Source organism: Convolutriloba macropyga, chromosome 10 (assembly GCF_964194025.1).
Source record: "Convolutriloba macropyga chromosome 10, txConMacr16.3, whole genome shotgun sequence".
In the NCBI taxonomy this organism is placed as follows: Eukaryota; Metazoa; Xenacoelomorpha; order Acoela; family Convolutidae; genus Convolutriloba; species Convolutriloba macropyga.
Genome location: NC_134477.1, coordinates 32,191,317 through 32,204,680, shown reverse-complemented (window position 1 = coordinate 32,204,680; position 13,364 = coordinate 32,191,317). Strand labels below are relative to the sequence as shown.

The 13,364-nt window shown below is 35.1% G+C and overlaps 1 protein-coding gene across 1 annotated transcript in view; it reads left to right on the top strand.

The window, feature by feature from the left end:
• LOC142348454 (uncharacterized) overlaps window positions 1–776 on the top strand; it is a 53,300-nt gene extending 52,524 nt beyond the window's left edge. The window contains exon 3 of the mRNA XM_075399816.1: window positions 475–776. Coding sequence (XP_075255931.1) covers window positions 475–494 — 20 coding nt within the window. The 3' untranslated portion in view covers window positions 495–776. The remainder of the gene's footprint in view (window positions 1–474) is intronic.
• Window positions 777–13,364: the final 12,588 nt, after the last annotated feature.

The window sequence follows — 13,364 nt, the reverse complement described above, 5'->3', positions numbered from 1 at the left end:
ACAATATCGAGGCAGCAAAGATTTTGATGCTCTTTTTACTATTTTTCTGCGCAAGATATTGAAAAATTATTATTCGATATAACTGGACTAATAGCACAGTTTGACCAAAATGGTACCTAAATAAATTGCTAAAAAAACAGTCGTCAATTTGTTTTCTGACTAATTTAAAGCCAAAGTCCTATCTATTCCTACAACCGATTAAGGTTGGTTTGGTTTCATTAAATCGATATGTCTCTCATGGTTATTGCTATTATGGTCGACCCTGAAGTATTTTTTAAAGTTTGCTTAAAATCTAATTTCATTGACTTAATAATAAAAGTACTTGTGGTTTCTGCGTAATCGATGCGGAACAGCATTAGGCAGCATTTTACTGTTCTCAGCTGCCCTTTTTCTATTATTCCCCACATTTCATCCTGTTCTTTTTGCGAACTGTTGTTCAATTTTATTCACTGGCATTTGCTTCTTATGCTTTAGGTGAAACAAACAGCTTTTGAGGACTTCTGCATGGCTTCACCTGAGAACACGTGATCCGATGCCTGCATTTGTGAAGCCTTTTTCAACTCAATCCGACTTCGATTTTTTCTCGCAAACTTTTTGTTTGTAGAGAGAAACGTGAACTCATTTCATATCATTACACATTAAATGCCCTCTTTGTACTTGGTAGCTTTTGCCCACCTCTCATGCTTTGCAGTTACTGTAGACGAATATTATAATTTTGCTAGCAGAGATCGGACATCTTGGATGAAATAAAACGGAATTCAAATCTCAAAGTGTGATTTTTTCAAGTAGAGAATTAGACACTGAGTATGTTTCCAAAGCGAAAAACGTCAGCAGGGAAGAAGGGGTTTAAAATACAGGTTATCACTGCACAGAATTCAAGCTGACTGTTCTGCATCGGCTCGACTAGTTGTCTCAACCAGGTGAAAAGGCTCTCATTATTCTAGAATTAAATTGATTTGTATTCACTTTGAGGAAACCTCTGAGAAAAGAGCTATTTTTTGTTCCGACCCCACTTGTGGGGGGGACTATATACTCAAATGGGTTTTTTTGTTCAGAAAATTTTGGCCGATCGATATATTCATTGTAGAGAAATGTGAGTGGTATCATTAAAAAGCTGGTCCAGCGTAGAATTCAAAATTAAAAAGATTTTTTTTTATTTTTGTTTTTTTCGAGGAGTTATCGAGGATTGACGTTTTGTGTGAACACGGGATAATTGTTCACTTTTAGTGTAATTTTTCTTCAAATTAAAATATTTTCTATAAAAACAGTTTTTCAAAATTAAATTTCACGGCAAAAAATGAAGCAATTTTGTGTTCCTAATAGACTAAAGGCAATAAAAATATTAGTTCTGGTCTCATGTGGAAGTTCACCATCAAAAAAATTGAATGGCATGAACTCAATGACTAACAGTGCAATATAATCCGTAATGGGCCTCAATTGAACATATCTAGTGCTTTGAGTGGACAGCTAATGGCTGCAAAGATTTTAAAAATAATTTTTCGAAAGTTTTTTTGAACATTAACCAATCATAAAACTTTTTTGTGAACTGGTGGTCAGTCTCAGTATTGACAGGACCCACTTGCTTTCTACTGCAACTGAAATTAGTCTTGTTAGAGGATTTATCTTCTAATTATTGTTTACATGACTTCAATGACACAAAATTTCAAAACAATTTAAAAAATTTCGGAAATTTTCTTATTATTGGCTACTTTTGAAACCATAACACATTATCGAAATATTGCTCGCTCCCACTGGCTGAAAGAAGACGTTCAATGAATCAGCGATGAAGTTTTCATAGTAAAGCTAATTGTTTAAATGGCTTCGACAATTTCTTCTCGCACTTTTCTACTGAATTTTTGGTTTTTGCCTGTTTTTGTTGTTGTTGTTTTCTAGTCATAAGACTTATTGTGATGTCTTATTGACTACCTATGCCGTACAAACATCTCTGTACTCCAAACAGGGCATATTTGAGCGTATTTAATGACTTCCGTTAAAAACTATTGAAATTAATGGCTGTTAAGACTTTAAAGATAATTTTTCAAAACATTTCTTTGAACATTAACCAATCTTAAAAACTTTTTCCTGAATTGTTAGTCTGTCTAAGTATTGACAAGAACCACTTGTTTTCAACTGCAACTAATATGAATCTGGTTAGCGAAGTTATATCCCAACTATGGGATATAAGACTTCCATGACACAAGATTCCAATTTTTTTTAAAAAAAAACTTCTGGATATTTTCGTATTAATGGTTACTTTTGAACACTAATCAGATTATCTAAATATTATTCTAATGTCATTGGCTCAGAGAAGACGTTCAGTGGATCACAGATAAAGTTTTCAGAGAAAAACTAATGATTTAATTGGCTTCGACACTCCCTTCTCGCACTTTCCTACCCAATTTTGGTTATTGCCTGTTTTTGATGTTGTTTCAATAGTCATGAGACTTTTTGTGATTTCTTCTTGTTGATTTACGCATGAAAAACATCTTTTTTCTCCCATTGGGTTATATCTGAGCGTAGTTAAAGACCTCCGTTGAAAGCTTTTGAGTTTTATGGCTGTTCAGCCTTCAAAAATAATATTTCGAAAATTTCTTTGAGCATTATCCAATTTAACACTAAACTTATTTTCAGGAACTGCTAGTCAGTCTCAGTACTGAAAGAATATTTTTCTGCTACAGTTAAAATTAATCAGGCTCGGGGTTCTATCTTCTACCTATTAGTTTTAATATTTAAATGCCACGAGATTTCATAAGTTTTTTTAAGTTTTCGGATACCTTTTCTTATTTTTGGATCCTTTTGAAATCTTGTCATATTATCCTATTAATGATAGTTGCTAATGGATTAGGGGAGACGTTCAACGGATCATAGACAAAGTTTTCAGCAAAGAGCCTATGATTAAAATTTCTTCGACACTTTCTTCTGGCACTTTTCTACAGAGTTTTTGGGTGTTGCCTGCCTTTGTTGTTGTTTTCTTTCTAAATTACTTTTTTGTAAGGTATTATTGATGAAAAATGGATGACAGACAAATCTGTTGTCCAATCGAGTCATAATATAGCGCCTTTACAGATTTCCGTTGAAAGCTAATGTATTTAGTAGCGTTGATAAATCAATTTTTCTCAAAAAATTCCTGGTTCTAATGTATTTGTATTTATTTGTTTATTTTTTGAATTTATATTAATAAAAAAAGGAATCTCAATGTTCTTAAAAATCATTTTTAAATAATTCTCGAACTTCTCAGTTTTTGTTGTTCTTTTCGTCTAATTGTGACTTATTTTCATCAATGAGAGGTCACATCCAATTTCTTGCAATTCAAAAAATAGCATATCTACTGATATTATTTGTCACTGATGTTTTGTTTGTTTGACAATATGCGTTTTTAAAAAAAATTCTTTGAGTGGTTTTTTTTGGGTTTCTTTTTCTCTTCTTTCAGAACAATCGCGTAGTAACAGATCCCAATGGTTTTCAAATGTGGCCCAAAAAAGCTTATTTAATCTCTCAGTATAAATCATTCAACTGAATTAGTAGAAACAACAATAGAATAAAAAATACATAGTAATCAAATAAAAGCTAATGATTTTAATTGTAGCTATAGTCTGTCTTTTCTCAAATCGTTTGTAATTTGTTGAGTTTTCCTTAGTTCGTTTCCTGGCTTAGGTTAAATAAGATAGGTCCTTTTTGTTTTGTAATAATCTTCAGTAATTTATCAAGGATTATTTAGTTAAAAGCTAATGATTTTTAAGTATTTTGAATTTTCTTGGTTTAAAAAACGTTGACTAATATATGATTTTCGCCTCATCGTTCGCTCTCTTTGTAGCTGATGATTTCCCCTCATAATGGCTCATGATTTTAATGGTAGCAATAGTTTGTCGTTTCTCAAGATGTTTGTAATTTTTTGAGTTTTTCTTCAGTTCAATTCATGGCTTAGGTTAACCAAACACAGGTCCTTTTCATTTTGTAATATCTTTTAGTAATTTATCAAGGATTATTTAGTTAAAAGCTATTGATTTTTAAGACTTTTGAAATTTCCTGGTTTAAAATTTGATAAATTTTTGAATTCCGCCTCATTGTTCGTTTTCTTTGTCGACTTGTTAACTAGTCTCAATAAGAGAATTTTCCATGTGCTGCTTAATTAAGAAAAATAAATTTGTGTTGTTAAGGTTTTATCGGATTGCATTATGACGTTGTTTACTAGGTGCTTTTGCATCTAGATATTGAGTTTTTGCCATTAATTCTTTGTTTTCCATACTTTGTTTGTATTTTTTGCGAAGTCATTTTATTGGCAGATCTTGTGAGCTCTGTAATGAGACATGGCATTATGCAATCCAATTAGAGGTTTGGGTGTGAAACGATTTTTTAAAAACTCAAACGTCTATTTTTGTAATCTCTGTATTTGGTTGACAATTAAGTCAAAAATGTAGATGAGCTCGGGTTGGAGCATTATGTGCAAACGCACATTAAAGAGCCTCCTTGTCATTTTAGAAATCAAATTTGAATAGATAAGTTAGAACACTGATAGGCAAGTAATTTAGTCAAACATTAATTGTAACCGACGGTTGATAAACATGTTTAAGGTGGCAACGCTTCTCAGCGATTTAAATAAAAAAAATTTTCATGTATGTATGTTCTAAAGCTCTCGAAAATCTTCCGAAAAGCATCTTAAGAGAACGACCTCCAAAAAATTGATTAAAATTAAATAAAACAATATATTGAACTAGACTGATAATAACAATAGTAATATCAATAATAAAATAATATCAATAAAAATAATAAAAGTCGTAAAAAATTAATAGCCTTACAAAATGAAAATAATAATAATAACAATAATAATAATAATTATAATAATAAAAATAATATAAATAAGACTTGTAAAAAAATAAGAATAATAATAATAGTGATAATAAAATCACACCATTTATAATAAAACGTTCAGTATTAGAAATAACAATAATTATAAAAAATAATAATAATAATAATATAAATAACAATAAACATAATAATAATAATAGTAATAATAAGAATAATAATATTAATAATAATAATAATAATAATAATAATAATAAAAATAATAATAATAATAATAATAATAATAATAATAATAATAACAATGATAATAATAACAATAATAATAATAACCATAGTAAAAATAAAAATAATAATAATAATTAAAAGAGCCTCCTTGTCATTTTAGAAATCAAATTAGAATAGATAAGTAAGAACACTGATAGACAAATAATTTAGTCAAACATTAATTGTAACCGACGGTTGATAAACATGTTTAAGGTGGCAACGCTTCTCAGCGATTTAAATAAAAAAAATTTTTATGTATGTATGTTCTAAAGCTCTCGAAAATCTTCCGAAAAGCATCTTAAGAGAAAGACCTCCAAAAAATTGATTAAAATTAAATAAAACAATATATTGAACTAGACTGATAATAACAATAGTAATATCAATAATAAAATAATATCAATAAAAATAATAAAAGTCGTAAAAAATTAATAGCCTTACAAAATGAAAATAATAATAATAACAATAATAATAATAATTATAATAATAAAAATAATATAAATAAGACTTGTAAAAAAATAAGAATAATAATAATAGTGATAATAAAATCACACCATTTATAATAAAACGGTCAGTATTAGAAATAACAATAATTATAAAAAATAATAATAATAATAATATAAATAACAATAAACATAATAATAATAATAGTAATAATAAGAATAATAATAATAATAATAATAATAATAATAAAAATAATAGTAATAATAATAATAATAATAATAATAATAATAATAACAATGATAATAATAACAATAATAATAACACCAAAGTAAAAATAAAAATAATAATAATAATTAAAAGAGCCTCCTTGTCATTTTAGAAATCAAATTAGAATAGATAAGTAAGAACACTGATAGACAAATAATTTAGTCAAACATTAATTGTAACCGACGGTTGATAAACATATTTAAGGTGGCAACGCTTCTCAGCGATTTAGACAAAACTTTTTTATGTATGTATGTTCTAAAGCTCTCGAAAATCTTCCGAAAAGCATCTTAGGAGAAAAACCTCCAAAAAATTGATTAAAATTAAATAAAACAATTTATTGAACTAGACAGATAATAACAATAGTAATATCAATAATAAAATAATATCAATAAAAATAACAAAAATCGTAAAAAAATTAATAGCCTTACAAAATGAAAATAATAATAATAATAAAAATAATAATAATAATAATAATAATAATAATAATAATATAAATAAGACTTGTAAAAAAATAAGAATAACAATAATAGTGATAATAAAATCACACCATTTATAATAAAATGGTCAGTATTAGAAATAACAATAATTATAAATAATAATAATAATAATAATAATAATAATAATAATATAAATAACAATAAAAATATTAATAATAGTAATAATAATAATAATAATAATAATAATAATAATAATACTAGTAATAATAATAATAATAATAATAATAATAATAATAATAATAATAATAATAATAATAACAATAATAATAATAATGATAATAATAATAATAATAAAAACAATAATAGTAGTAATAATAAGAATAACAACAATAATAATTGTGGTGAGTGTAAGAATAAGACAACGCGAATAAATCAATTCCGTTTGGAGTTTATCAACTGAATACAGTTAACATAAAGGCAATACTGCACTTTTTCATTGTTTCGTATTCCCACTTAGAGTGTGCGCATACAACTACCAGTCCACACTTTAAGCTAACACTTTGCTATGAACTCACTAACACAAAATGTTTACATCGTAATTTAGCTCCGCTGTATCTGATATATTGTAACAGTTTATGGAAAAAAATATTAACATATAGTTTATGAGTGTTTATATGTAATACTTGTAAGATGCTTTGTTACAGTTTCTATATTCCGTCTGGATGTGCACACCGCATTCCCCCCTGCGAGGGACAAGAATTTTAGTATTGAAATTCTTCTTTGTAAAAGTCGCTTGGTTTTAATATCAAACATTGAACTTTTGCCAGGTGAGGCTGTTGGAATGTAATGCTGTTCGTTACGTTCATGTTCTTGAGGAAGGATGGGTTGACTTTCGGATGTTGGTGGTTGTTTGCTTGTCGTTTGTCTGTTGAGTACGGATCCGTTTTCATTGGAGGTGTTGTCAGCCGGTATGTTTTTAAGTGAAGTGTCTTGAATGGATGTTGTTCCAAGTGGAGTGATTTTAATTTCGATTGGCGATTTAATTGGCATTTGTGTTTCATTAAGTTGTTGTATTTTTTTCACTACTTTGCTTATCTTTGGAGTGGAGATTCTTGAAGTAAAAGTTGTAGGAATTTCCGGGCTCTTAGAAGAGGTAGCCATAACGTCAAATTTTTTATTTGAGGTGTACACTTTGAGTGGGCTGCTTTGTGTATAACCAAACGTGAGTGTGATTACTTCTGGGGTTGGAGACTTTTTTAGTTCTTTCTCGTCGATGCGGATGAACGACCTGCTTTGTTGCGATTGTTTCTCTATATGGAGCTTTGTATGCTTTAGGGCGGCTGCTCGTGATTTCGATAGGAATGATTCGTTGGGTTTTGGCTTTGTTTCCGTTTTCCAGCGTATTTTGATTTTGTCTCCCTTTTGTGGCATTGTGTCTTTCTTCCTTCTTTGGGGTGAGAGTTGTTGTCTTGGTTGTTGTTTTTCAATGTTTACATTACGCTTCTGTTGGGTTCGCATGTTTTGTTGTTGTTGTCTCTGATTATTCTTCGCATTTGTGACCAGTTTTTCCAGGCTGTATAGGTCTTGTTCTCCAGATGGAGTCGGAGTCTTCGATGAACTTGGTCCTTTCATCAGCGATTGTTGTTTTTGCTTTGCTCGTCTTTTCTCCTCGAAACAGAATTGTTTTATTTTTGCTTGGTTAATGTTGCACTCTCTTAGAGATTTGCAAGCTACCATGTGTGTCAATCTTTTGGGTGGTGAGGTTTGTTTTTGGGGTGATGGGAGTGGTTGTGTTACTATAGCTAGGTCAATTTTTATTATTACTAGTTTCTTTCGATTATCTGTGTCTAGTGTTATTGTGTGTGGTGAGAAATTAGTGACGGGGCCGTTTTCTATTATGTTCAATTGTGGTTTCAAGGTTCGCCGTGGTTCGGGTGCTTTACTTGCTATCGTTATTCGTGCGAGTTGTCTTTTAGTGTATATTACTGTGGATGTTTTATCACCGAATGTGATTTCAAGCTATGATGGTGTTAACTTACCCGGAGTTCGCAGGGGCTAAGCAGCGACGAATTCTTGGAGTCTTCACTCTCCGTGGAGACGTGGTTGTCCGGGTGTGGGTCCTTTTGTGTTGAATTCTTGTATTGTACGTTGAGTGCGGGTCCGAAGTCTTGCTCCATGTCCCACAAAGCTGCTGGGGTTAGTACCGGCTGCTTTAGTAGTCTCCAATCTGAAGCAAAATTTTTAATTTGTGTGTATGATAGGTTTTGTTTGTTTGGCCTTTTTACTATGTTTGAGAGTGCGGTGTTTGGTTTTCTGCCGAAAGGTGCTTCAAAAGGTGCTACTTTTGTTACTTTATTTGGGATCAGTCTTATGCTTTGTATTACGTTAGCTACAATTGTTGATATATCTTCGGATGACCATAGTGGATGTATTGTCCTTACTCCCAGTTTTCGTGTTATTGTTTGAATTAATCTTAACCATTCCTGTTGCTCTGCGGTCTCCAGATGGAGCTAGAAGTAGTTGTTGCGGCAGCTCAAAAATCTCAGCGGAACCGATATATCACAGCTTGGTTCTCGAGTTTTACGCCGGCCTGGTTCTTCACTGGGTTCGTATGACTAACAATCTCGCAGAAAAAATTAGTCGCTCGGACGTATTTAAAGGACTGTAACTTTAATTTTGTTTTTGTTCATTTTTGAGTTTTGATAATTTCTAAGTTTTTTCAGTTTCAAAAGTTATTTCTTGCTGTCTTATGGCTTTTCTAGCTGATCTGAAGTGGCGCCAACATCGCCGGCCCTGTTTTCGATCTCGGAAACACCATCGTAGAATACTGGCGCTAACTTCACGACTGGCCAGTTTAGCTCTCCATGTGCCATTTTGACTCTCGCTGATCTCACAACTCCGTCGTTGACGGTGAAGATCTCAATGATTCGTCCAAGTTTGTATTCACAGCGTTTCACAGAGTCATCTACTAGCCACACTAACTTGCCTTCTTTCAGGTTTCGCACATGTTCTTTTGACCACTTCGATCTCTGGTTCCATTGTGGAAGATATTCACAAGTCCATCTTTTCCAGATCATGTCGGCATATGCTTGAGCCGTTTTGAAAGATTTTCTCAGGTAGTGGTAGCGTTCACTGGATGGCATGAATGGTGCACTCGCGTTCTCTTGTCCTAGCAAGAAATGATTAGGTGTGAGGGCTGTCAAATCTTCAGGGTCGTCACTTACTGCTGTCAGGGGTCTTGCGTTGAGAGTCTGCTCTACAAGATACATTGTTGTGCTGAGTACATCGTCGGTTAGGCTTCGGTGGTCCAAGATTGCAATCATGACCTTCTTGCAACTTTGAACCAGTCTTTCCCAGATTCCACCAAAGTGAGGAGCTCCGGGAGGATTGAATTTCCAAACAATCTTTTTCTGTGCTAAGTCACTCTCAACCTTTGCTTTGTCCCACTCGTTCATGAATGATTTCAGCTCATTGGCTGCTCCAACAAAATTTGTTCCGTTGTCACTGATGATGGTACTTGGGTAGCCACGTCTTGCAATGAATCTTGTCACTGCAGCTAGACATGACTCGGTGTCCAATGACTGTGCGACTTCGATGTGTACTGCTCTCGTTGTCAGGCAAGTGAAGAGGCAGCACCATCTCTTCAGGGTGCGTCGTAGGAACTTGACTTTGAAGGGTCCGAAGTAGTCGACTTCAGTATGAGTGAATGGGAACACATGTTCATCAAGTCGTTCTCGGGGTAGATCTGCCATCGGTGGGTGAATTGGATTGGCGTTCCTGTGTCTGCATTTGATACATCTTGACTTGATTTTTCTTAATGCATTTCCCAGTCCGGTGATCCAGTATTCTTGTTGAAGCATGTTTCTTACGTATTCTGTGCCCTCATGTAGATTGTCTCATGTGCTTTCTCCAACAGAAGTTGTACAACTGGATGTTTTCCTGTTATGGAGCTTTGTAACCAAGGTTTGAATGCTTCAGTCGGCCTTTCACTCTAATTGTTCCATCTTCTTCTATGAAGGTTGACAATTTGGCAATGCTTAGTGTTTTGGAGATTTCTCTGCTGTTTGCTATAGACTTCGAAACATTCGGGAAGCGTTCATTTTGAACAAATCGAAACAGTGTTTGCTCTGCTTGATGAATTTCGTCTGCTTTGAGGATACCCTTCTGCTTTGTCTTGAACCTCATGCAGTAAGCAATGAAGTCTCTAATTCGATTGAAGGTACTGTATCGTCTCCAGTCAAACGGTTGTTCTAGCTTTGTTTCTGTTGCTACAGTACTCGTAACTTGCTCGGTTTCGATTTCGTTCACTTGGCACCACGGCGTCGGCCACTTTTCTTCATCTGCCTGGAGCCATGCCGGCCCGTTTAACCATACGGACTCCTTGAGGCCTTCGATCGGGTTCCTCGGGTTCCGATGTCGGCAGGCTTTTCGACACCTTTGACGTGTCTCCATTGATCCATCGATGAGTTTTCCAGTATTTCCGCTGCTCTGTTAGCAACGAACACTTGTTGTTTCTTGTGCGCTGCCTGTAGCCACTGTAAGACCGTTGATGAGTCGGCCCAATGAAGGATTTTGTCAATTCTGACATCATGCTCGTTTAGAATCTGCTTTCTGAGACGAACTCCGTAGACTGCGGCTTGAAGTTCTAACTTCGGTATCGTCATGTGTTTGATGGGTGCCACACGGCATTTTCCTATTACATATGTCAATTTTAGCGTTGCTTCATCTTGCAGAAATGCTACAATGCACATTGCTTCCTCTGATTCATCTGTAAAGATGTGAAGTCTCAGGTTTGTGCATCCGTTTTCAAAATAAAGTCGATTTATCGACATCGTCCTTATTTCTCTCAACTCAGAGCACCAATCACTGAACAATTTTGAGTGTTCTGCTGACAACTCTTTGTCCCATGCTTGTCCCATTGATGCCCAGATGCTTTTGAGTAGGAACCGCATTCTTATCGTGTAGGGTGAACATATCCCAAGTGAGTCGAACACTGCTGAGACAAAGGATAGGACAATTCTCTGAGTTTTTTTTGCTGGAACCTCTTGCTCAGTTCCACGACAGACAATGAGACGGTCTGTGTCTACATTCCAGTTGAGTCCTAGGAGTGAAGATGATTGTTGTTCTGCTTCGAAAGTTTTCACAACTTTCGTTGACCTGTCTGTCTCTGGGATCTGTGACTTGACTTCTTCGTCACTTGTTATCCATTTCGTCCAATTGAATCCACCTTTGATGAGGATGTCTCTGACTTTCTGGTAGATTTCAATCGCTTCTTGAGGTGTTCTGACTGACTTGAGGAAGTCGTCCATGTAGAAGTTTCGCTGGACTGCTTTGACAAGATTTTCGTCTTCTTTCGCGTCATCTTTCGCCACTTGATGCAAAGCGTAAATTGCACAGGTCAGCGAGCTCTTCGCCCAAAAAACGTGTCGTGTATACTCGCAGACTTCTATTCTCTGCTCTGAATCTTCTCGCCAGAGAAATCGTAAACATCGGCTATCATCGCTCGGGACACCAACTTGAAGAAACATTGCTTCTATGTCGGCTGATAAAGCTATTTGGTGTTCTCGGAAGCGAAATATGATTCCAATCAAACTCTGCAGCAGGTCTGGTCCAGATAGAAGTTTGTCTTTCAGGGCTACACCTTGATACTTTGCTGCTGCGTTGCATACTCTTCTGACTTTTTCGGGTTTATGCGGGTTATGACAGGATGATGTGGTAAATACCATTGAAGTTTGTCTCTGGTTTCATTCAGTTCAGCTTGATCTACTTTCCGAACGTATCCAGCGTTGACATCCGAGTCAATGGTTTCCTGATAGCGCTTTCGTAGAGTCTCGTCTTTCTGTAGGCGTCGCTCTAGGGACTTGAGTTGCCCCATTGCAGAGTAGAATTTGTTCGGTAACTTCACTTCGTCCTCTTGCCACAGAAGTCCTACTTCATATCTTTCACCGTTGAATTGCGTTGTTTGCTCCAACGTCTTGATTTCTCGTTGCTCTTCCTTGGAATATCCGGTGATATCGCAGTTTGAAGCGTAGGACTCGATATCCCACCACTTACTCAACTGGTTTGCTAGTTTGTTATCTGCAGTTGATGTTGCTGTTGTGGCAAGAGTTTCTGCCTGCTTCGCTGGTAGCGAACCACTTAGGGCCCAGCCAATTTTTGATTTCACTGCCCATGGTGCAGCTTTGTCTTCTGACTTCTTGAATTCAAAAGGGTGATGAATGTCGTAACAATCTTGTCCAAGAATCATTTGAGCATCGTTTAGATTGTAGCTCTGATCTGGCAAATTCCTCAAATGTGGGTAGCGGTCTTTCAACTATTGCAGCTCCACAATCTGGTCACCCAACTTCAGTTTCTCGTGCACATAGAATTGCACTGTTGCCAATGGTCGAGACTTGTCATTCGCTGAAACAGCTGTTGGCACTATTTCCGTCTTGACATCTTGTGATCAGTGGATCCCTGCTAATGATAGAGATGCTTTTCGGCCTTGGAGTTGGAATTTTGACACCACTGATTTGTCCACAAATGAGATCGAGGATCCGGAATCAGAAATTGCAAGTACATTTAGGCTTAAGTCTCTGTTTGTCAGCTTGATTCGTACCACTGGGAGTCCACCTTGGGTGATGTTAGTTGCTACTGCAGTTGTAGCATCTGAGACATTCTTTGTAGTTTCCTTCTTCGGTAGGTCGATGTGCAAAAGCCTGTTGTGCCGCCTTCCACAGCTGAGTGCGCTGCAGGTCCTGCTTCTGCAGTCCTTCGACCTGTGACCTGGTTTCAAACAATTGAAACACAGTCGAAACTTCTGGACATGCTCTCGTCGTTCATTTACTTTCAGTGAATCAAACTTTTCACACGTCCAATTAGGATGTTGCCCGTCTTTGAAGGGACCTTCGAAATTCTTGGGTTTGCTCGACTCTTCAGCGTTTGAAGCAAAGGTACTCGTCTTCGGTTTATCACTGCTTTGAAATTTGTTTCTGTCAACCGACGAGCTTGTCTGTGCCAACATGTTCTCATGAATTACAGCTTTGGAGGTAAGCCATTCTTTGAAAACAATCAGGTTGCCTCTCAGTAGTTGACGATCTTGCATATACTGAAACCACTGTTCTCTCAGTTGCGGAGAAAGTTTTCTCGTTGTTGAACTTAGCCCTCCTTCTG